General features: G+C 36.2%; 1 protein-coding gene across 2 annotated transcripts in view; it reads left to right on the top strand.

Moving 5' to 3' along the window:
* mast3b (microtubule associated serine/threonine kinase 3b) overlaps positions 1 to 19,214 on the top strand; it is a 45,493-nt gene extending 26,279 nt beyond the window's left edge. For both annotated transcript variants that reach the window (XM_079393406.1, XM_079393407.1), the window contains 15 exons: positions 1,244 to 1,452; positions 4,313 to 4,451; positions 4,532 to 4,664; positions 4,771 to 4,936; positions 5,065 to 5,166; positions 5,838 to 5,960; positions 6,145 to 6,257; positions 6,698 to 6,870; positions 8,218 to 8,339; positions 10,796 to 10,996; positions 12,540 to 12,766; positions 12,858 to 12,980; positions 13,907 to 14,043; positions 14,391 to 14,572; positions 15,861 to 19,214. In XM_079393406.1, coding sequence (XP_079249532.1) covers positions 1,244 to 1,452; positions 4,313 to 4,451; positions 4,532 to 4,664; positions 4,771 to 4,936; positions 5,065 to 5,166; positions 5,838 to 5,960; positions 6,145 to 6,257; positions 6,698 to 6,870; positions 8,218 to 8,339; positions 10,796 to 10,996; positions 12,540 to 12,766; positions 12,858 to 12,980; positions 13,907 to 14,043; positions 14,391 to 14,572; positions 15,861 to 16,849 — 3,139 coding nt within the window. In that variant the 3' untranslated portion in view covers positions 16,850 to 19,214. The remainder of the gene's footprint in view (positions 1 to 1,243; positions 1,453 to 4,312; positions 4,452 to 4,531; positions 4,665 to 4,770; positions 4,937 to 5,064; positions 5,167 to 5,837; positions 5,961 to 6,144; positions 6,258 to 6,697; positions 6,871 to 8,217; positions 8,340 to 10,795; positions 10,997 to 12,539; positions 12,767 to 12,857; positions 12,981 to 13,906; positions 14,044 to 14,390; positions 14,573 to 15,860) is intronic.
* The last annotated feature ends 3,609 nt before the right edge of the window (positions 19,215 to 22,823 follow it).

Consider the following 22,823-nt stretch of genomic DNA (forward strand, 5'->3'; position numbering starts at 1 on the left):
TTATCATTCTAGCTTAATAAAGCTTCTGATTCTCTACAAAACAGGCTCAAAAACTGGAAAAAAATTAATTGATTGCAACTAGAGGATGGTTTATTATTGCCATCACAAAGGCAGTTTCTTTTTTTTTGGTTTTGCTAGCTGCCAACGGGATCTACTTAAAGGGATCGTTCACCCAAAGATGAAAATTCTGTCATTAATTACTCACCCTCATGTCGTTCCAAACCCATAAGACCTTCGTTCATCTTCGGAACACAAATTAAGATATTTTTGATAAAATCCGAGAGCTCTCTGACCCTCTGTGGACAACAATGCAACTGAAATGTTCCCAGGTCCAGAAACGTAGCAAGGACATCGGTAAAACAGTCCCATGTGACATCAGTGGCTCAACTTCAATTTTACGAAGCTACGAGAATACTTTTTGTGCACAAAGAAAACAATAACACAATTTATTCAACAATTCTTCTCCCAGAGTTACCGTCTTCTTCCATTTCTGGACCTGGGAACATTTCAGTTGCATTGCTGTCTACGGAGGGTCAAAGAGCTCTCGGATTTTATCAAAAATATCTTAATTTGAGTTCCGAAGATGAACGGAGGTCTTATGGGTTTGGAACGACATGAGGGTGAGTAATTATAGACAGAATTTTCATTTTTGGCTGAATTAACCCCTTAAAGGGATAGTTACAGTCTGGGGGTAGGTGGGATTAGGGCCATGACTGAAAATGCAGTGTAATAATTTTGAAAGTCAAACTAGTACATTTGTGTTAAGAAGATTCTAGTGAACTTCTGATTAGTTTCAAAGAGGATATTTGAAAGGGATAGTTCTCCCAAAAATTAAAATTGTCATTTACTCACCTTCATGCTGTTCCAAACCTATATGAATTTCTTATTTCTGCTGAACACAAAAGATATTTTGAAACATGTTGGTAATTGAATAGTTACAGGTTCCCATTGACTACCATTGTTTGGGGGAAATATATACTGCGAAAATCAATGGCGACCAGAAACTGTTTGGTTACAAACATTCTTCAAATTATCTTCTGGAACAACTTGAGGGTGAGTAAATGATGATAGAATTGTAATTTTTGGGTGAACTATCCCTTTAATAACTAATTTAGTTCAAACTAAAATTGTGTAGCTGCTTTACTCAATCTCTCAAGAAACAGTACTCCGTGTCTTCAAGGTCAGGAAGCTCCTAAAACATTACCCAAGCATCCTACTGCTATGTTCTCCATCTCTTCTGCAGGGCTGTGTATCTGGTAAGGCATAAAGAAACTCGGCAACGTTTTGCAATGAAAAAGATCAACCGACAAAACCTGATTCTGCGGAACCAGATCCAGCAGGTGTTTGTGGAGCGAGACATCCTGACGTTTGCAGAAAATCCCTTTGTGGTCAGCATGTTCTGCTCCTTCGAGACCCGCAGACATCTGTGCATGGTCATGGAGTATGTGGAAGGTAATGGCTAGGCTACAATACACTACACAACTTTTGCCCCAATTTTCCCCTGATTTAAAGTCTGGAGAAGTTGATGAAAGTCAGAGCCAGTCTGCAGATTCGAGTTGACAGATTTCATAGAAAATGGTGATGTGTATGATGAGCCATCTTCTCGCAGGATATCAGACATGTTTCTGCGTGACTTTGTTGTGATTGGAAGGACTTTAAGTCTGGTAATGTGTGAACCTCAGTCATGTAGTGTATAATGTCCCCATAGGCGGAGCGTGAACCAACTCCAGGGTAAGGCTCAAAACAGCCAAATGTATTAAACATCATAAACCTGTCTTTTTAGGCAAGAACCAGGCATGTGTGTCATGCAAGCTAATAAAATGTTTAATGGGACTGAATTTGTATTTAACGTGATTACAATTAAAAAACAATTTAAATAAATTGAAATTGATAATTAGGCTATGTAACATTTCCTTTCCACGGTTATTCAAACAGCGAATAAATTTAATACAGAAAGTCACATTATCTCTAACTTTGATCTATCGTGAGTTTAAGCACTCTCAAAAAAAAAAATGGTTATAATCACTGAAGCTGTATACACTGTGAAATCTCTTATTTACAGTGTACGTACATCTGCGCTTTGTTTATGATGAGAGAATTCGCAAGTCCAGAATTCAGTCAGAGAGCGCGCGCGCACTCAAAACTGATGAGTTTCAGCGATGACACATCTGAACGCCTCTGATTGGCCATTGCATTCCAAAACTCAACAGAATTGTGTGTGATTGGTTAAAATGCGCAACACTGTAAAAACGCCTAAAATGAAATACGGTGCGTGCAACATGAGCAGATCTCAATTTAATGCCACAATCGACACTGTCTATTCATTTTCACTTTGTTAGCAACAGACGTAATGGATTTAATTTGTTTGTGCATTTTTGTCCAATTTAGTGGCGTTTTTGCCTCAAGTCCCCGTGGCAAGCCTTACACACGCGCCTCCTATGAATGCCTCCATTTTTTTCCCTGTGACTGTTACAAAGTCAGCAAGTGTATGATGCCTAACGTTTTAAAATTCATGTTTTAAAATTGTGTAGTGTATTCCAGCTTTAAGACAACAAAACTCAAACATAACTTGTGAACATGCATATTTTATATGCATATTGTCATATGAACAGTCAAAGCTCACAAGAGAAGCATTTACTATACTTACCTTTTTTTTTTTTTTTTTAAATGAAAAAAAACTTATTCATCATATATTAATGTGTTAAAATGACCCAAAGTGATAGTAAAGGCTTATATTGTTGGAAAAGATTAAATGCTGTTATTTTTCATTTTTTATTAATCAAAGAATCCTGAAAAAAGTATCACAGCTTCCAAAAAATATTAAGCAGCACAGCTGTTTCTAACATTGATAAAAAATCAGCATATTAAACTGATTTCTGAAGAATCATGTGACGCTGAAGTCTGGAGTAATGGCTGATGAAAATTCAGCTTTGCATCACAGAAATTAATTATATTTTTAAGTATATTAAAATAGAAAAGCATTGTTTAAATTGCAATAATGTCACAATATTACTGTTTTTTGTTAATACATTATAAAACTTATCTATTCATTTAGAAATTGTAATGCATTAAAACACATGACAAGCAACCTTTCAAATATTATGATGCATGTTACCATTATTTATGGATTATACTACGGGGTTGTTGAATGCTTGAATCTGATTAGCTGACGAACGTTCTAAGGTGTGCAATTATTTTCAGGGAAACGCACGGCGAATGTAGTTCCAGGCACCGCATTACATGTCCATATCACTTCGCCAAATGATTTGCGTTATTTCAAAGGTCCTTACAGCCTAAAACAGCAAAAGAACCAAAACCCACAATGACACTGGCTAAAGAAATAAATATACTAAACAAAATGATACAAACAACAGATTATATTCATGTTTTTGTCACAAAATTACGTTTTATTATGTACGGAAAGCACATAGTCTATCTCTCCCGCTTTCTCCCTCACAGACAGTTTGCACACAGGTTAACTCCGCTTCGCGTCGTAGCCGCATCACCACCTCGGGTGTGCATTATTTTTCTAATAATTCAACGGCCCGTAGTTATAATGGATTATAACTTTATAACATTATAACAAGATATAATGCAATCTACATTGTGAATAACTTTATTATGCAGTATAAAGTCGTGACGTATTGTCAAGTATGGTAACCCATACTCGAAATTGGTGCTCTGCCTTTCACCCATCCAAGTGCACACACACAGCAGTGAGTAGTGAACAAATCCACACACACACACACACACCGTGAACACACACCCGGAGCAGTGGGCAGCCATGCTGCGGCGCCCGGGGAGCAGTTGGGGGTTCGGTGCCTTGCTCAAGGGCACCTCAGTCGTGGTATTGAGGGTGGAGAGAGCGCTGGACATTCACTCCCCCCACCTACAATCCCTGCCGGCCGGGGGCTCGAACCCGCAACCTTTCGATTACGAGTCCGACTCTCTAACCATTAGGCCACGACTTCCCCAAATAGTATAATGTCTGGAGAAGTTGATGAAAGTCAGAGCCAGTCTGCAGATTCGAGTTGACAGATTTCGTAGAAAATCGTGATGTGTATGATGAGCCATCTTCTCGCAGGATATCAGACATGTTTCTGCGTGACTTTGTTGTGATTGGAAGGACTTTAAGTCTGGTAATGTGTGAACCTCAGTCATGTAGTGTATAATGTCCCCATAGGCGGTATACATAAAGGCTTTCAGTAAAGTGTTACCATTGCAAATTGTTTAGATTTAATAAATAAATTATTATTAATACATGTATATGTATGTACCATGTATAAATATGTCTGGGCTATATGATCTCCAGGTGGTGACTGTGCCACTCTGGTGAAGAACATGGGCCCACTTCCTGTGGAAATGACCAGGATGTACTTTGCGGAGACTGTTCTAGCGCTGGAGTACCTCCACAGTTATGGCATTGTGCACAGAGATCTCAAACCAGACAAGTGAGAAAAGAACTGCAGACCTCATTTATGCAACTTTGTCAGTGTAACTGTTGTTAACCAGTTCTGTTAACCCTTTGCAGCCTCTTGATTACTTCAATGGGACATATTAAACTCACTGACTTCGGGCTTTCCAAAATCGGCCTCATGAATATGACAACCAATATTTATGAGGGCCACATTGAGAAAGACACTAGGGAGTTTATCGATAAGCAGGTGGGCAAGAACAAAGTACTCAGTCTATGCCAATTTTCAAGACACTTTATTGATATTAATAAAGAATCTGTCTTTGTTTCGTGTTTTTTATTTGTTGTATTCATAGGTTTGTGGCACCCCGGAGTACATTGCTCCAGAAGTGATCTTGCGGCAGGGCTACGGGAAACCTGTCGACTGGTGGGCCATGGGCGTCATCCTGTACGAGTTTCTGGTGGGATGTGTGCCATTCTTCGGAGACACACCAGAAGAGCTTTTTGGACAGGTTGTGAGTGGTGAGTTCAGATGAACTGCCCTGTCAGCTGGCAGGACACAGATACCATTAAAGGATCAGGAAGCTTTACCAACTGGTTTAAAATGAAACTTCCGTAAAATGATTTGATACACTGTGTTCCTTATGCAGATGAGATTATCTGGCCAGATGGAGATGATGCCCTTCCAGTAGACGCCCAGGACTTGATCACACGATTACTGAACCAAAACCCACAGGAAAGGCTTGGAAGAGGTGCTTTGACATTTATTTGTAGTCGATAGGAATTGTTAAAAAACCTGTTTAGTATAATTATGTTACCTAGGTATAGTTAACTCGTTATTTTTTCCAAGGGTTCATATGAGTGTTTCAAAAAGAGCATATATTGAAACAAAGCTGATAAAATGCATCATTCTGAACAAATTTATCTAGCTGTTTTTAATTTATAATTTTTTATAAATTATATATCATTTTAATTTTAAAATATTTATAAAACTGTATTTTTTAATTTTGTAAATTATAATTGAATTTTGTTTATAAATATAAATGTATTTTTATATTAAATATTTACATTATAATTTTTTTATGAATTATTTTATTGTGAGTTTTTATAAATCAGTTTTATTAATTTTTGTAAATTATATATTGTTTGTGTTTTTGAATTTTTAGAACTATATATTTTTGTAAATTTTATGTAATCCATGGACGCATTGTTTTTGTTCCTCAAAAATGGTCGTGAAAAAAAGAAATTTAAATTGCATGAAAAACTAACATCACCTCAAGTGAAAGGAATGACAGAAAAAACATGTTGTGACCCATTTAAGTTCAAAATAAATGTTTAGGATTAGATGTACTGCAAAAATCATTCATACAAGAGTTTTATGCAGAGCTGTGGTGAGATTTGATGAATTCACATGTGTTTGTAGGTGGGACTTCAGAAGTAAAGCAGCATATGTTCTTCAGTGGTCTGGACTGGAACGGACTCCTGCGTCAGAAAGCTGAGTTCATCCCTCAGCTGGAGGCCGAAGATGACACTAGTTATTTTGACAGTGAGTCTCACTAATTCAGCACAGGGAGGAGATTCCGCGAGCTTCACAAATGCCTGAAGCGAAGCGCTCTGGAAATGTCAGCTCATTCTTGCAGCTTATGCGCTTAGATGCAGTTATTATGTCTTCGTTGTACTTACCTATTACCTCCTAAATTCTTTTTTGTTTGTTTTTTTTCCCCGTGTAGCTCGATCTGAACGCTACCATCATTTGGCCTCTGATGAAGATGATGAAACTAATGATGAAGAGTCTTCTCTAGAAATACGCCGATTTTCCTCTTGGTCAAATCGTTTCAGCAAGGTTGGGTCCTTTTATAATACTGATTTTTTTTTTTTTTTTTTGTTTATTGCATTTAATAGAACAGCCATCATCACAGTTTATTTCTTGTCATTATGACTTTGTATCTAATTCCTTATTTAACTGCGACTTTCAATTACCCATTTTATTTTCTGTTTTGAAATCGAAGTAGGCTTCCATTTCATCTCAAATTTAAGGCCCATTCACACCGTTATATTTATTCAAATATGAAGACAACTATTTTAGCATTCACACAACACACAAAAACGTTCTGTTATAAGCATTATTTATAAACATGTGCTGCATGTTTATAAACTGTTCATATAATTTTTGTTTTTAGTTATTTTAGTACATCAAGTTAAATTAAAAGTGAAGTGCTTATTTAAGTTTAATTTTTGGCAATTGTTTCTCTCTCTGACGCTTCTTTTTTTACAATTTTGTAGGTGTACAGCAGCACAGAGCACCTGGCCACCCCATCCAACCTGAGTTTCTCCTCTGACCGCAGTCACAGTGAAGAGATAGAGGACCGGGCGGACGGGAGGGACACTCACTCACATGGAGAGATCCAGCGGCAGGCCTCCACTGGAGACAAGAGGCTGTCGGCTCAGAGGGCAAGGTGTGAATAGAGGAATAAAGAAATCAGTTCACTCAAAAACCAAAATTCTGTCACCGCTGATGTGTCATTACAATCGAAAGAACGTTATATACAATACAGAAAATTAGAAAACATATGTTGTGTACTTTTATAATCAGTGTTCATTTAATATCACTATTGGTACTATTGTAGTTTTTTCAAAACAAATAAAAATACACCATGCTATATGCCTAATATAAAATAACTTGCACAAAGTTTAGGTATACAAAACTGAAGATCAGTAAACACTGTGGAACCAAATAAATGAGAAATGTACATTTTATTAGCAAAATGAACAAGAAAGCTTGGAGACATGGCGAACTTGATAAAAATACACCGTTTGAATAAATAAAAATCAGCAAACACTGTGGATCCAAATAAGAAACGAATGTTTAAAAAAAACTTCCAATATCACCGTAGATAAATTGGATAAGTCATCAGGCTTTTCAAAATCCAATGTATTTTTAAAAGCTTTTGCATGTTGTTTTGAAACTCTTCTGCCATCGTCTTGTCCGTCTCACTTCACTCTTCTTGTCAGTCAGCTTGACTCACTCTTCTCATGTGATAAATGAAATCTGGTGATGCCACTGTCGTTCGGTATGCTGCATTGCATTGAGCAGCCACGTTAAGTTTTAATTGTAGTGTCTGTTCTCTAACTGAACAAAATATTTTTTATCTAAACGATGGTGGGGATGGTGCCGTGGTGGCCAAGTGACATAACCGGTGTTGCGGCTTCACACCGGTGAAAACGTCAACACCGTTTATCGCAACAACCCTAGTTTTGATTTGTCAATTTAATATTTAAGTTATCTGTAAGGTACTTTTGACTAGTAATAAGCTAACAGCAGGTATCTAAAATATAATTTTGTCTAAAAACATTTTTATTATTATCGGCAAATCTGTGACTTAATTTAGACTAGTTAAAAATGCAATAATTCTTACTAATAAAAATGTAATTGAGGAATCAAAATAAGATACCTTATATACATTTGGTTGTTTTATGTCTGTATATTGTTGTTTGTTTATTCATTAATATTTATTTTTATTCATTTTAGTACAAGTTAAACTAAATAAATAAATAAATATATATATATATATATATATAAGATAATTAGGTATAGAAATATATAATGTATTTATTTTTTGGGTCACTTTTAATGAAAATGTTTCTTATGGTTGCAGTTATTTATTTTAATAAATAAACATGACACCCAGTCTAGTATTGCATTAGTAGTAGTAATCCATTTCAGTATATTTTGATGTTTTTGGCTCAGTCACAGTACGTTATTTTCCAGCACTCTGTCTGAATGTGTGTTTGATATCTTCCAGTCTGCGCCCTCGCACTTCTTCCAGCTCCTCTCAGCCTGAGCGAGCTGTGAGCCCTCTAGTGGTGAGCAGCACACACAGCCTGGAGGCTATGCCTCGATTCGCCCTCTCCACAGACGACGAGGGTAAGCTGATTTTATCATCAAATTTATTGCCCTTCACAAATTTTCAAAATTAACATTTTGCCTCACCTGCCAGTGAGCAACTTGAGAGCAGCCATGAAACTATATTTTGTCAAAAAAAAAAAAAAAAAAGCATTTGTCAGTACAGACCAGGGGTCGGTTTGGCATCGGGCCACAAAACCTTTTTTGCCACTAGATGACGGGCCAGAACATAGTCAACGGATAATCTAAGAAATTAATTGATAAAAAATGCAACTAGAATTGCCTGACAGACTGTTACAGTGTCTTTTGTAAGTGGTACAATAGATATTATAACCAGTGATGCTGTCTACACTGGATGCGGCGCAGCGCTGTGCGACAAATCCCCGACAGTAAACTGCTGACTCCTTCTATTTATAACGTACTGACACAAAGTTCAAATGATTTGCATTGCTTTGTCGCGTCCAGTGTGGATACTATGTGACAGCAAAAGCATGTCAAGTGTGAAGTAAAGAAAAGTGGACACGGAAAATAGGTGATTCAAATGTGAATGGACTGAAAAGTTTTGAATGAGTGAAACCATCTTTGTTATGGATGTTGGTTTGCAGTGAGTTCAGTTTTAACGTAGCCTAAGTTTGCTTTAATTTATTTTCAAGATCTGAGGTAAAATATCTATTGTTGCTTTCACTATGGCTATAAACCTCACGCAAAATATTATTCAAAATCACATTAGACACTTTTAACATTGAATAAAGCACATAATAATTACCTGAGATTATCACTGTCATATTTCATATGTTGTTCCTGCCGCGACATCACAGGAAAAAAAAGAAAAGAAAAAAAAACCTTTCTAAAATAGAATTCCGTGTCCTTATTGTCACGTGTCGCTGTCGCGGGTGTTTAGGACAGAAACTACATGGAAAAGATGCTTTTTATCGTGTCACGTCTGGTTGGGACACACGGTGTTACAGTCTGATCCCAACAAAAAAATCTAAGTAGAAATATTCATGCTGCGGATCTCAGAATTGAATCTGCAATTAGGGAAAGTGGAGAGAAAAGATCCAGTCTGGAGATGATTTGCAGTTGAACAGTTGATTTGCATGGCAGACACGGAGATCCAGATTTTTTGTTTGTTCATTTGTTTTTAATATTCAACAGGCAAAGTTCTTCTGTATCTAATTGCAAAAATGTTCATAATTGTTTGAATAAAACAGACTACTGGGGGAAAATATCTGAATATTTATCTTGTAACCATCTTGTGGCTATTTTAACAAAAGCAACAATAATATAACAATAAGAATAATATAAATGTATTTATGTAGGTCAGTGGCCCTTGGCTTGGTATTGTTGGCAGAATTCGGCCCATGGCAAAAACTAATTGAGGAACCCTGCTGTAAAGTGACGGCGCTATCGAGCCATGTGCTTTTTTTTTAACATTTTAATAGGTTTAACATTAGATTATCAGCTTGGAATATACGCTAATTTGACTATAAACACTGGAGACTGGAAATGCAAAGCATCCTTTTAACATTCCGTTTAAGAGTCGGGCGTGACCTCGGCATTCAGGAAAAATGTCTATAACAGTGGAATTAATTGAGTTGTTTTTTATTATTTTACTTTTTAGAATTATATTTTAGGACTGAACTGTGAATCATGATTTTAATCATGAAATCTGCTTCTCTCGATTTATTAAACATAATTGTTATTTATCCTGAACATTTTAATTTGCCATTTGTGTATTTTCACACGCTTTTATGGTTACTTATTTCAATAGTTTAAATCTTCCATAAAATCCCCCATTTTTCATAAATGGATACATTTCTGCCCAGTGATTATACATAATCTTCCCAACCTGGTAACCATGCGCAGACGCTCTCTATATTATTGAAAAAGCATTAATGAGCTGAAAATACCGGCAAACATTTGCCTTTCTTTCATGAGGTTATTTGCGCTGTTTGCTTCGACTAAATCTGCGAGTAAACCATGTGAGCTTCTCTTGATTTGTGCTTATGTGAAAGTGCAATAATTCTGTTGAGAAATAAAAAATTGACAATCATGATTAATATTCATGATTTATATTTTTAAGCAAAATAATTGATTAAATGTTTAACCATCATCTTGTAGCCCTATTATATATCATTTTTGAATGTTACTTTTTGAGGTGTTTATGCTTTATTGCCACATTGCAGTGTTTTCTACCGTATGTATTTTCTACTGTACACAAAGTTTGAGTTGAAGGGTTTGAGTCTGATCTCTCATGTTTCAATCATGTCCCCTTACATGCTATTCTCTTGGTGTCCGTCTATAAAATTTCCCTTCAAAGAAAATCTCTCACTATATTTGCATATTTATACAGAATTTTATTGTAAATGTGTGCCCTAGCAATGTTCAAATTAGTGTCCACCTAAATACAATAACGTTATTCTACATTCACAAGGGTGGAGGAGTGTTTTGATGCAAACCTTTTTTTTTTTTTGCAGCTGAAGTTGTCGTATCCAACCTACGACGAATCAGACTACGTAGCAACAGCACAGGAACGAAACACTCGTCACCAAGGGAACAAGGGAGTCCTCAGTGCTTTGGAAACCAGCTGGAGACACCTGACAGGCAGCGGCTCTCACCAGGACGCAAAGTCCCCAAGTCTGCATCAGTGTCTACGCTCTCACTCATCATCACGCCAGGTCAGACCCCACAGTCACCACTGCAGTGTTACAGAATATTGCTTCTCATGTCTAGAGAGTGACCAGGGTTGGGTAGATTACTTGCAAATTGTAGTCTGTTACTGATTACAAATTATATAATGAAATTTGTACTTAGTAATGTAATCTATTAGATTCACAAATTTTTGCACAACGAGCATTATCCGATGGGCTCCTCCCGTCCGCAGACGCAGGTTTCCAAGCCACATTTTCCTGCGTTTTTCAGTCAATTTCTTGACTATTCCTTCCTTATGAACAACACATTTTCGTACACGATAAAATATCCTTGTGTTTTCTCAGTTTGACCGATTTGAGCATTCATAAACATCGCAAAACACAGGCATCTTGAGTTTCTGCTACTGATTCCTATGGAGAAAAAATTACTTCCTGCCATCCAGCTGCATTTCGCGCCACAGCAATGACGTCATGTACAAACAACCTATTGACTTAAATATAAATAAATAAATAAATAAATAAATATATATATATATATATATATATATATATATATATATATATATATATATATATATATATATATATATATATATATATATATATACAGTTATATATTATATATATATTTTTTTTTTTTTTGTATTTATTTTTTTTTTACAAAAATATGAAGTGCATTAAACATCACACTACACCAGGGTTTCCCAAACTGGGGTTAATGAGAGAACTGCAGGGGGTTGATGAAAAGCTAATTATTCATTAAATCATAAATATGTCAAATTAAAATTGAGTAAATTATCAAAATACTCATGATTGAACACTAAAAATAAAAATATTTAATTAATTTACTTGCATGTCAATGTGACCATTAACTGGCGTCAGAGAACAGTGCAAATGTGTTTATAATTTATTGAAATATTAACTTAAAATCTCAGGGGTCTTTCCTGGCTTGAAATAATTTTTTCCAAACTTCCATAACTTTTGTATGTTATGTTTTATATCAAATCTCTGCAGAGAGTGCCAACGGCCTGGCGATTGTTTTTACACTTTACAGCATTATCTAATTCTTGTTTAATATTGACTAAACATTAAATTCAAATGTCCACAATCTTTAATATTTGGCTACTTCTTTATGATAGAAATGCTGCAGCCAGACGTTTCTTGAATATGTGGACATCAAAGCATGCAAAGTCAGAGCAAGGGTTTAAACTTTTATTTTGAAGTTTCAATGAACAGTTAGCTTGTTTAAAAAGATAATATATTCTCCTGTATTGGCGTAGGTTTATAAATGACTTGCCTTATATCTGATTGAAAGCTATTCATGGATTCTCATCTGTGGAATATACCATTTCTGGTATTTTGCCGGTTTTTATAATTGATGGAATCATATAACGACATATAATACTGTTGCGTTATGAGTTCGAATGCTGGCTCGAGGACCTTTCCCGACCTTTTCCTTGCTTTTTGTCATCTCTACACTGTCCTGTCATAATAAAGGCAAAATTCCAAAACTAAATCTTAGAAAAAAAATTTGCTTCATCTGTATTATTTTTGACATCCTCCTCCCCAGATGATGGGAGTGGCAGCCTGCAGGCGCACTCTATTTCCCCTCGATCGTTTTCCTCTAACCCATCATCCAGAGACTCCTCCCCCAATCGAGACCTGTCACTCAGCATCAGCAGGCTCCGCCCGCCCATCATCATCCACAGCTCTGGGAAGAAATACGGCTTTACCCTGCAGACCATTCGTGTGTACATGGGGACCAGCGACATCTACACCATACACCACATGGTCTCGGTGAGCGGAGAATCAATCCTACACTCAGACATTGAGCTTTAAAGGTGCTTATCGGTCTGGTTATTCTGATCGCTCTTGCTCTTTCTGTCAGGGTGTGGAGGAGAGCAGCCCTGCCCATGAGGCTGGACTGCGAGCAGGTGATCTGATCACTCATGTGAATGGAGAGTCAGTGCAGGGTCTAGTGCACACAGAGATGATGGAGCTGCTTTTGAAGGTATTCGAACAGAAGCATGCTGGGATTCACTGAACCGTTCTGTAATAATCTGAACCTGACCAAAGATAAATTGTCTTTTGAAGGATTTTGCAGAAAACACAACCGTTTTGAACTTTCCAGTGATTTTTACCATGGTTAAGGGTTGCCACACGATCTCAACTGGCTTATTGTTTTTATAAGATTTTGGGAACGGCAAAATGACAGTGGACACAGACGTTAACAAATAAATGTATTAAATAAAAAAATTTTTTGTAATTTTTAAATTATAAACTGATAAAAAAAATTATATTAGTAATAATTTAGTTTGAACTACTTTGAACAAAAATTATATATCATAAGTCAAACATTTTTACTAGGCCAAATTGAATTGCAGATATCTTTGATGTAATTACAGATGTCAACATATTTAATTGTAATGAATTAGTAATATAAAATATAAAAAATAAATTAGTAAATATAAATTAGAGTATTTACTAGTCTTTTACATAGTAGATATCTGCTGTATGAAGAATAAAGTCAATGTTGCAGTACAGATATCTAAAATAGGGGTTTTGACTAGTCTAATATATATTAGTTCTATCTGTATTGACTAGTAATTGTTTAACTGCAGTTATTTAAAATGTAATTTTGACAAAATTCTAACACTGATTTTTACTATCTGATTTTATTTCACAATATCTGCAATTCAGTTTGAGCTAGTAAAATGAATACTTGTCAAAAAAAAACTGCAGTTACCTTTTGTTCTATGTAGTTCAAATTGCATTATTGCAAATAAAAATTAAGTTTTAATTTTTATTTATTTATTTGTCAATTTAATTCTAGCTAATAACTGAAAGATTAAAAGATGAAATGGTTTGCTATAAAATATAAGAGGTCAAAGATTGTCAGATTACATTTGCATTCATTCTGATTCTCTTAATATACAGAGCGGTAACCAGGTGGCCCTGCAGACTATCGCGCTGGAGGACACCTCTATAAAGATTGGGCCGGCACGCAAGCGCAGCTGTAAAGGAAAGATGGCTCGCCGCAGTAAGAGGAGCAAATGGAAGGACAGTCAGGACCGGTCAGGAGAACTCTTGTTTTTTAAGCTCTTATTATTTAACAAAATATATTTTTTTTTTTTTCAATGGACAATCCCAAAATGCAGAGTGCAGGATAAACAATTCCATAAATAATGCCTCTGCAAACATAATGCAATTCAGTGAATGCAAATTAGATGCGCAATTGCTGAAATTGAATTAACGTTTATTTTAAACAGTATTTACTCAGCAGAAAATATTTAATATCCTTTAACAGCCTAGCACATATGGTTACTGGCTGATGTTAATGGTATTCAGTTGTCACTTGCAAGAGATCCAGATCCTTCGTTGATGTTTTTGTTAACCTGAATGATGTCTGGTATTCACCCAGGAGGCGCAGTATGCTGAAGAAGCTGTCCAAACAGAGCACCGTCATGCACAGCAGCCGCAGTTTCTCCTCTGGCCTGCATCACTCTGTGTCCTCCAGCGAGAGTCTGCCAGGCTCTCCCACACACAGCCTTTCCTCCGGCCCCACAACACCCTGCCGGAGCCCCGTTCCCGACCACACCGCTGGTATGGCAGGATTTTAACAAATAAAGAAGATGAATGACTATTTCAACAAATGCTTATTTACTTATTTATTTTTAGAAAGGAAGTAAAAATTTAGAAATATTTCTATATTTATTATATAGATATATGTGACCCTGGAGCACAAAACCAGTCTTAAGTAGCTGGGGTATATTTGTAGCAATAGCCAAAAATACATTGTATGGGTCAAAATTATCCATTTTTCTTTTATGCTAAAAATCATTAGGATATTAAGTAAAGATCATGTTCCATGAAGATATTTAGTGAATTTCCTACCGTAAATATATCAAAACTTAATTTTTGATCAGTAATATGCATGGATAAAAACTTCATTTGGATAACTTAAAGGGGATTTTCTCAGTATTTAGATTTTTTTGCACCCTCAGATTCCAGATTTTCAAATAGTTGTATCTCAGCCAAATATTGTCCTAACAAACCATACATCAATGGAAAGCTTATTTATTCAGCTTTCAGACACTTATGACTGGTTTTGTTGTCCAGGGTCACATATTTATATTGATGTTTCTTTATATTACAAATATAAAGAGAAATATTCAATAAAATTAAGAAAGGCAAAATAAGACCTATTTCTAGGTTACTTATTCAATTAAGAAATGACAAAAAATATATATTTGTTTTAAATATAATACTTGTAATTCTATTATGTTAAATATAATTCTATTTTTTCTTTATATTGTAAAATGAAGAGCTATTTTTAGATTTGCCACTATTTGTAGTTCATGTATTAAATTAGAAAATACCAAAAAAGTTTGATAATTGTTTTAGCTATTATATTATGTAGATTTTTTTTAAAACATGGAGATAAACATTTAGAAATTGAAATACTTATTTCTGTTTTAATTTTTTTAAATCTTATTTTTAAGTATTTTCTTTATATTGTAAAATAAGGAAATATTTTCGACTCTGCACTAGTTTGTTCACTTATTTGATTGTAAAATGACAAACTGTTGTTGAATATATTGCATAGAATGTTTTTTTAAAAACCTTTTAACATTTCTCTTTATATTGTAAAATAAACTTAAGATTCTGCACTTTCTAGTTCACTTATTCAATTAGAAAACGGCAAAAAAGTTTGTTGAATATTGTTTATTGTAATATGCAGATTGAAATATCGAATTTCTTTTTTCAGAATATTTCTCTTTACATTGAAGATATATTTAATATTATGCACATCATTTCTAGTTCACTTACTCTTATTACAAATTACTCTTATTTTGTTACAAATTGTCATAAAACATTGCCATCTATTCAGATGCCAGCCTGCCCCAGAACGCCTCTCCGAGCTCCAGCTCTCCCAGTTCACCGGCGGTGCAAATGCGGCCCAGCTCTCTGCACGGCCTCGGGTCTAAACTCAGCAACCAACGCTACACTAAAGTGGGGAGACGCAAGTCCACCAGCAGTATCCCGCCCTCGCCTCTGGCCTGCACCTCCTCACCGCAGGCCCTGTCACCTCAGCGCTCCCCCTCTCCCTTACCCAGCATCTCCAAAACCCTCCACTCGTTCCACGGCAAGACCCTGTCGCCCCCCACCATCATTCGGCACGTGGTCCGACCTCGGAGTGCAGAACCGCCACGTTCCCCTCTGCTAAAGAGAGTCCAGTCTGCGGAGAAACTCTCGGGGGCTTTATTTGCTGACAAAAAGCCCCACGCAACCCGCAGACACACGCTGGAGGTCCCGCACTGCGAGGTGGACGTCCCAGGAGAGGCCGAGGCTGAGGGGGCCTGTGGTGTGACATACACGACAGATCACAGCAGGCTGGGCGGATACCTGTGCGCCCAGAGATTGAGGGACTGGCCCGGCGAGCGCATGGAGCAGATCGTCGTAATGCGCAAGCTGAATCTCTCCGAACGTCGAGATTCCTTCAAGAAACAAGAAGCTGTGCAGGAGGTGAGCTTTGACGAGCCGGATGACAGGGCTCCTCCGATGCCCCCTCAGACGCCCATGTCTGCTGGTGCACGGCTCAAGCAGATGACGGGCGAGACGCAGTCGGAGGAGGAGTGCATGGCGAGGAGGAATCCGCTGGTTCCCCAGATCGCCGTGCAAGGATCAGAGAGCGAGGAAGCGGATGACTGGAGGCTTTGCTCGGATGAAGACGAGGAAGAGGCAGATGAAAACATGAATCAGGGCGATCGTGTCAACAAAAACGACCCGTGCTCCTCAGCAGCTACGCACGAAGCCGCCGAGACTGCGAAGCCGGAAACGCATCAGAGTCAAGAAAAACGCAAACTGAAAGAGAGATAAATGACTGAAGACTGTTACATATCCGCAGGCTTCTCAACGTACCCGCTGAGATGTTTGTTGCCACGCAGATCACAGTGGAGTATTTTATTAGCGTGTAATTGGAAGTAAACTAGTCTTATGCAGGGAATATTTATGCTTTTTTATTTATAATGTACACTGGAGACATACTGTTGGCCAAAAAGAAAACTTGACGGTTGCTAGTACGTTTTTCTAACCTTCTGTGAACCTGTTGAGGAGGGAAATTTAATAGTTTTTTCTATGAAAATGTGCAAATGCTTCGAATTAATTTCATCCTCCAAGAGCTTTTCATTTTTGCACCAACATTGTGATTTTAAAAGCTATTGAATGGAATTGTCATTTGGCCCTTGTCATGTATTATTTTATAATCTCAAAGCGTTTCCAGAGCATTTAAAATAATACGTGCGAAGGAAAAAAGTGCTCTGTTGTGCTGAACATTTGGGCTTCGAGTAACTTGTCAAGGTGTCCCGAAAAAACCACAATGCATTTGTGGATTTCATGCATCAAACCAAATAGGACCGTTTTTAGCCATTGTTTACTTTTTTTGTTTGTTTTTTAAGATGAATTTAGATTCAAAATATTTTAAACCACAGGGATAGTTCACCTAAAAATAAAAACTTGTCATTTACTCTTCTTCAAGAATTCCAAAAGATATTTTGAAGGACGTCCCCATTGGCTTCCATAGTTGTTCCATTTTTCATATTTTTCCATACTATTGGAGTCAGTGGCAACCAAACACTGGTTACCAGCATTCTTTAAAATATCATCTGTTATGTTCAACAAAATAAACTCAGACAGGTTTGGAATGTCATGGGGGTGAGTACATGATGAGAGTTTTCATTTTTGGGCGAACTATCCCTTTAAATTCCTTTCCTGACACTCTGTGCTTCATAAATATACGTTTTTAAGTTTGTAAAATGTATTCTTTAATATAACATCCAAAATCCAAATGGCATCCATTAAATTTTAAGGTATATTTTCACAGTTCCCACAATTTTTTTGCACGTATTTAATTTTCCTTAAATGTTCTTTCTGTACACTTTTTTTTTTTTTATTTTTTTTTTTTTTCACCCAACTTTGCATATTATTTTCAGTTCCCACGTTTTTTTTGTTAGTTTTTTTGCATGTCTTAAATATTCTTTATGTACTTTTTTTTTTTTTTTTTTTTCACCTTGAGTTGCATGTTAAGTTTATCTGCAACCTAAAAAAAATCTCAAATATTCACAGGTGCTAAGATGAACGGGCTCACGGACACCTTTGAAAAATTGTAAGAAATAGTAAAGCATGCAGTCACGCATCTCATACTAACTAGAACTAATTTGCGTGTGCTCTTACAAGAAATCACTGCGTAACAAACACCGTTATCACGAGTTTTCCACGGACCGTTGGCCCGTCGGGAGTCCTCACAAGCTTTTGTACTTGGAGTAATGTTTACATTTTTTAATATATTTGGATTTCTACTGTGTGAAGGGATCTGTATGGCCTGTTTTTAACTTGATTCCAGATGTGTGTAGACTGAAGTCAGTTGGTGGAGGCTTCAGTTAGATTTTAAAGGTTTTAAAGTTCGGTTGATGTCATTGTTAATAGGCAAATCTCTCAAACGTTGCACACGTCAGACTGGACGTTTTTGTGTTCATAGGCATGACTCTCCAAAACACTTTTTCTAAGATGAATTTGTCGTTATTTGAATCTAATGGACAGTATTTTTATTGCATGAGAAGGTGCAACAGTCAATTGGATGCTGTCAGGTCTTTACATAGGACAGCACATGTTTGACAAGTTCAACATTTCTGTTATATTTTTGAGGTTTATTGTTAATTGCAACCTCTGTATAATGTTTTTTTGCATCAGGCTACTGTAATCGTAAGACCAGTTTGTGTAAATTTTAATAGGCAGTATTTTTCCGCCTGTAAGCCGACCAGTTGCATGCTGCATGTTCAGTGAATGCACAGTTCACGTTGGCATGGTGTCCTGAGTGCAATATGTGTTTAATGGTCAAGTATAACGAAGCCTTTGAATTACAGTAATCTTTCTAATCATTTAATTTTATCCATCTGTAATCACAGACTTTAGTGGATGAAGTGTTTGTCTTGTGGATCGTGTTCAGATGAGACGGGGTCACTATTTGCTCTTACATTCACACTACAGCTTCACAGCACTGGAAATCCATCATATATATATATATCTCCTGGTGTGCTGCTGGTTTCTTCCATTTTTCCAGAATTGTCAAGACTTACTGACTATTGGTATATGTTTGTAAAAAAAAAAAAAAATACTTTTTATAAATATTTTTTAATGTTATAACTGTTCGTCTGATGATGTTTTGTAATAAATCATTCACTGGTTAAGAGGGAATATCGTTACTTGTTTTTCTTTTAAAAAACAATTTATAAATGCGCAATATCATTTGAGTTGGATTGCGATATGGCTTTATATCAGCATGGCTGTGATTCGGCCGTATATAAATAATAGTCATAGTATTTATTAATTTAGTATTGAGAAAAGGTGTGTGTGGTAGTGATAGTAATTTTAGTTACCGTACCGTGTTACGCCATTAGATGGCGCTTCTTCATAAAGGGGCGATCACACTCCACTTTTCGTTGCATTGACTTCCTTTCGTTACATTGACTTCCATTCATATGCATGCGAATTCATCATACTGGAAACACAAGCCCGTGCGAAAGGTTTCGCATTTCGCTGCGTTCCAAAGTTCAAGCTTGGTAAACTCTGGCCTGCGAACATCACATAATACCGTGTGACAAATGGCAACTCGATACGTCACAGCATGACCTCCTATCTGAATTAAAAGAACAAATTTAAAACTGCAGCGCTGCAGGAAAGTGGAGCAGATTGTATGTTTTTACATTTTAGATGTATTATAATTTATTACGTGTTGAATTTAAGTTTTTTTTTTAAATGTGATATGACGCCATATCACGAAAAAAAACTATTTTGCATGCTCAAAGTCTAGTGTGACTGCGGCTTAAGACTTAAGACCAACAAACACAATGAGCAGCGTTATCATGGGAAATCCCTTTAACAGATGAAAGGATATAACAAAGATATCGCTTTGCTCAGCAGACATGTTTTATTGTGAATATGAGATTGAGCTGAAGAATGAGTACTGTATCAGATGCAGCTGTATTAGATCTCTTTCTCAAAATATACTGTACTATACATAATATACTATAATACAATAACCTTTCAACTTCAAAGAAGCAACTAGGTGTTTTTGAATTCATAACGCTTGGGCTCATCTGTTAAAACTGAATGTGTTTTTCCACTCCATTGCATTACAATGATTTTCCTGTGTAAACGCGCTTTGCGGTGCTCAAAAAAATTTATCTCAAGACCCTGCGTTTTTCCACATTCCACTGCCCGTGTCTCATGTTTTTCAAAGCAAAAACGCATTCTGTGTGAACCGGCAATTACACTGTTAACTTGAGAATCTGTTGCGGAAGGAAGTAGTTCCTCACAGGGACACTCCATTGTTGTTTCCTATTTATTTATACGCTTGTGCCATCAAACTGTTATATAAAAGCAATATCGTTCTTATAGCCATGCGATATGGCTCTATATCAGCAAACCTACCGCCAAATCACAGCCGATATAGAGCGATATTGCACCTATAATAATAAGCAATATTTATTTATCAACATTTTTACCACCATTTGCCTTTAATACTGCTTCCGATCATCTTAGAATATAATTTTTGAATAGTCTCCAGTTGAATGTCATCTATGTATAAAAACATCTGCTAGTTGGTTTAGAGATGTTGGGGAATTAGGATGTTGTTACCTAGTTTTATAAACATAACACTCCATGACAGAGAGATACCATCCACATTTAACCTTCACTTTTCTTTATTGGCATCGGTGGTTCCATGAAGAACATCTATGAAACCTTTCCATTCCACAAAAGTTTCTTCTATTACAAAGTTTTTCACACTTAGAAAAAATTGGTTCTTTTAAGAACTTATTGCTGAAAGTTCTTTAAAGAACCAAAAATGGTTCTTTAATATTATCTCTGCAAAAACCGCCTCTTGGAACATTTATTTTTAATAGTGTTTCCAACACAGGAACATATTGGCCCACACATGCTAAAAAAGTCAAAGTTTCTACTTGTTGGTTAGGTTACCAGATTCACATTTTTGAATGTCAATGTTTAACCTGGCCTCTCACATGGTTTGCTTTTGTATGGATAAAACCATGTACTTTGGCCAAAACATCTGCTCTGAGTTCCACTGCACAAGTCCTCCTTCATATTTGACCTACTAAGACGACCAGAATAAAGCATTTAAGCATGGGAAATCATCCCTGCAACTATAGACAGTATTTACAGGGTTGCCCAGGACAGTGGGATCCTTCCTGACATCACTCTTGATGGGACGGTGGCAAACCTCCTATCCCTCAATTCCAACACTGTGCTCAACCTGCAGTACGCAGCCGTCCAGCAAAGCTTGACCACAGACCAACTGGCAGCTTTAGCTTAATCATTGAATCTGGTAAGAAGGTCAGACACCGCGTGGTCCACAACACCTGCCAATCACAGGCTATTTCCTCAGCGGTTGTGGCCCGAATTTTATCTGCACACAATATTGGAAAGATGGAACGATTTTTCGATGAAGCTGGTCAAATTTTAGACAGCTTGCTTCAACAGAGAGACTCGTTTGAACTTCTCAGACGACGTCTGAGGTGATTTATTGACCTGGTTTTTTTAATGCTATATATTTTGTTGTTTAAACACTTCTGTTTTTGTTGAGTTTAAATAGCATTGCCATGTTATGCTAACTATGTGCTGGATGTATTAGCATTACTTAATAAGCTTGCCATTAATAAATAAAGAAGATAAAAGCAGTATCATGGTGGTGTTGTATTATATACTTTTACTTTTGTGTTGCTTTTGTTTATTTGGAGCATAAGAAATGCAAGAAATATAGCCTATATTTAATGTGCTATTAACCCACTGAATGATGCTAATAAAGATTATACATATCAGTTGTAAAACTTCATAAATTAAAGTATATCTTTCAAGTAATGAAGCAGCCTTACCTTAATTCTTAACAAAGAATAATATACCTGTCAAAGACATTTACTGTTGCTCATAATTCAGCAAACAGCAAAACTAAAGGTGCTGTAAGTGTTATTAGCCATTTTGCTAATTTATGCAGTTTTGCTCCTTTCCACCCCACAGATGCACTATGTCAAAAACAAATAATCAAGTTTAGATGATTTGGCCGGTTAGTATGGGGTTAGAATTGTTTTGTATTTCTAAATAAATAGATTATTATTTGCAAATTAATTTAAAAAGATTCACACAAAAAAGAAGCAAATTTACAATGAACAAGATGCACTAATATATGAGTTTCCCAATAATCAATTGAATTCACAAATCAAATGATATTTGCAATAAACAAATATTTAGAATGTAATTGGTTGAAGCTAGAATGCGATATGATTGGTCAGCATATTGTGGCTGCCATCTGATTGGCTTGTGTAGAGGGTGGGTGGAGTCTACCAGTTTGTGACTTGAAAGGTTTAACAATCCATATATGCACAGAAATTGTGAAACTTTTTAATGAAAAATTTATTTATAACATAATTCTAACCTCATAAATGAGGCACTGCTGGTGGATGTAAAAATGACACCAGCTGGCAATCAAGCATCTTTCTCTATTGACAACTATTCAAAAATATCTGCATTCTGATTATTTTTTCATATATAAATGTAAATATTTAATATACAGGTGCATCTCAAAAAATTAGAATGTCGTGAAAAATTTCATTTTTTGATTCATTACATGTAAAGTAAAACATTTAAAAAAAAAATGTTTTAATTTTGATGATTAGAGCTTACAGCTCATGAAAGTCAAAAATTAGTATCTCAAAATATTAGAAAATTTACATTTGAGTTTCAATTAATGACCATCTCTACAGTATAAATTCAGGGTATCTCT

Source organism: Barbus barbus, assembly GCF_936440315.1.
Source record: "Barbus barbus genome assembly, chromosome: 35".
NCBI classification, from domain to species: domain Eukaryota; kingdom Metazoa; phylum Chordata; class Actinopteri; order Cypriniformes; family Cyprinidae; genus Barbus; species Barbus barbus.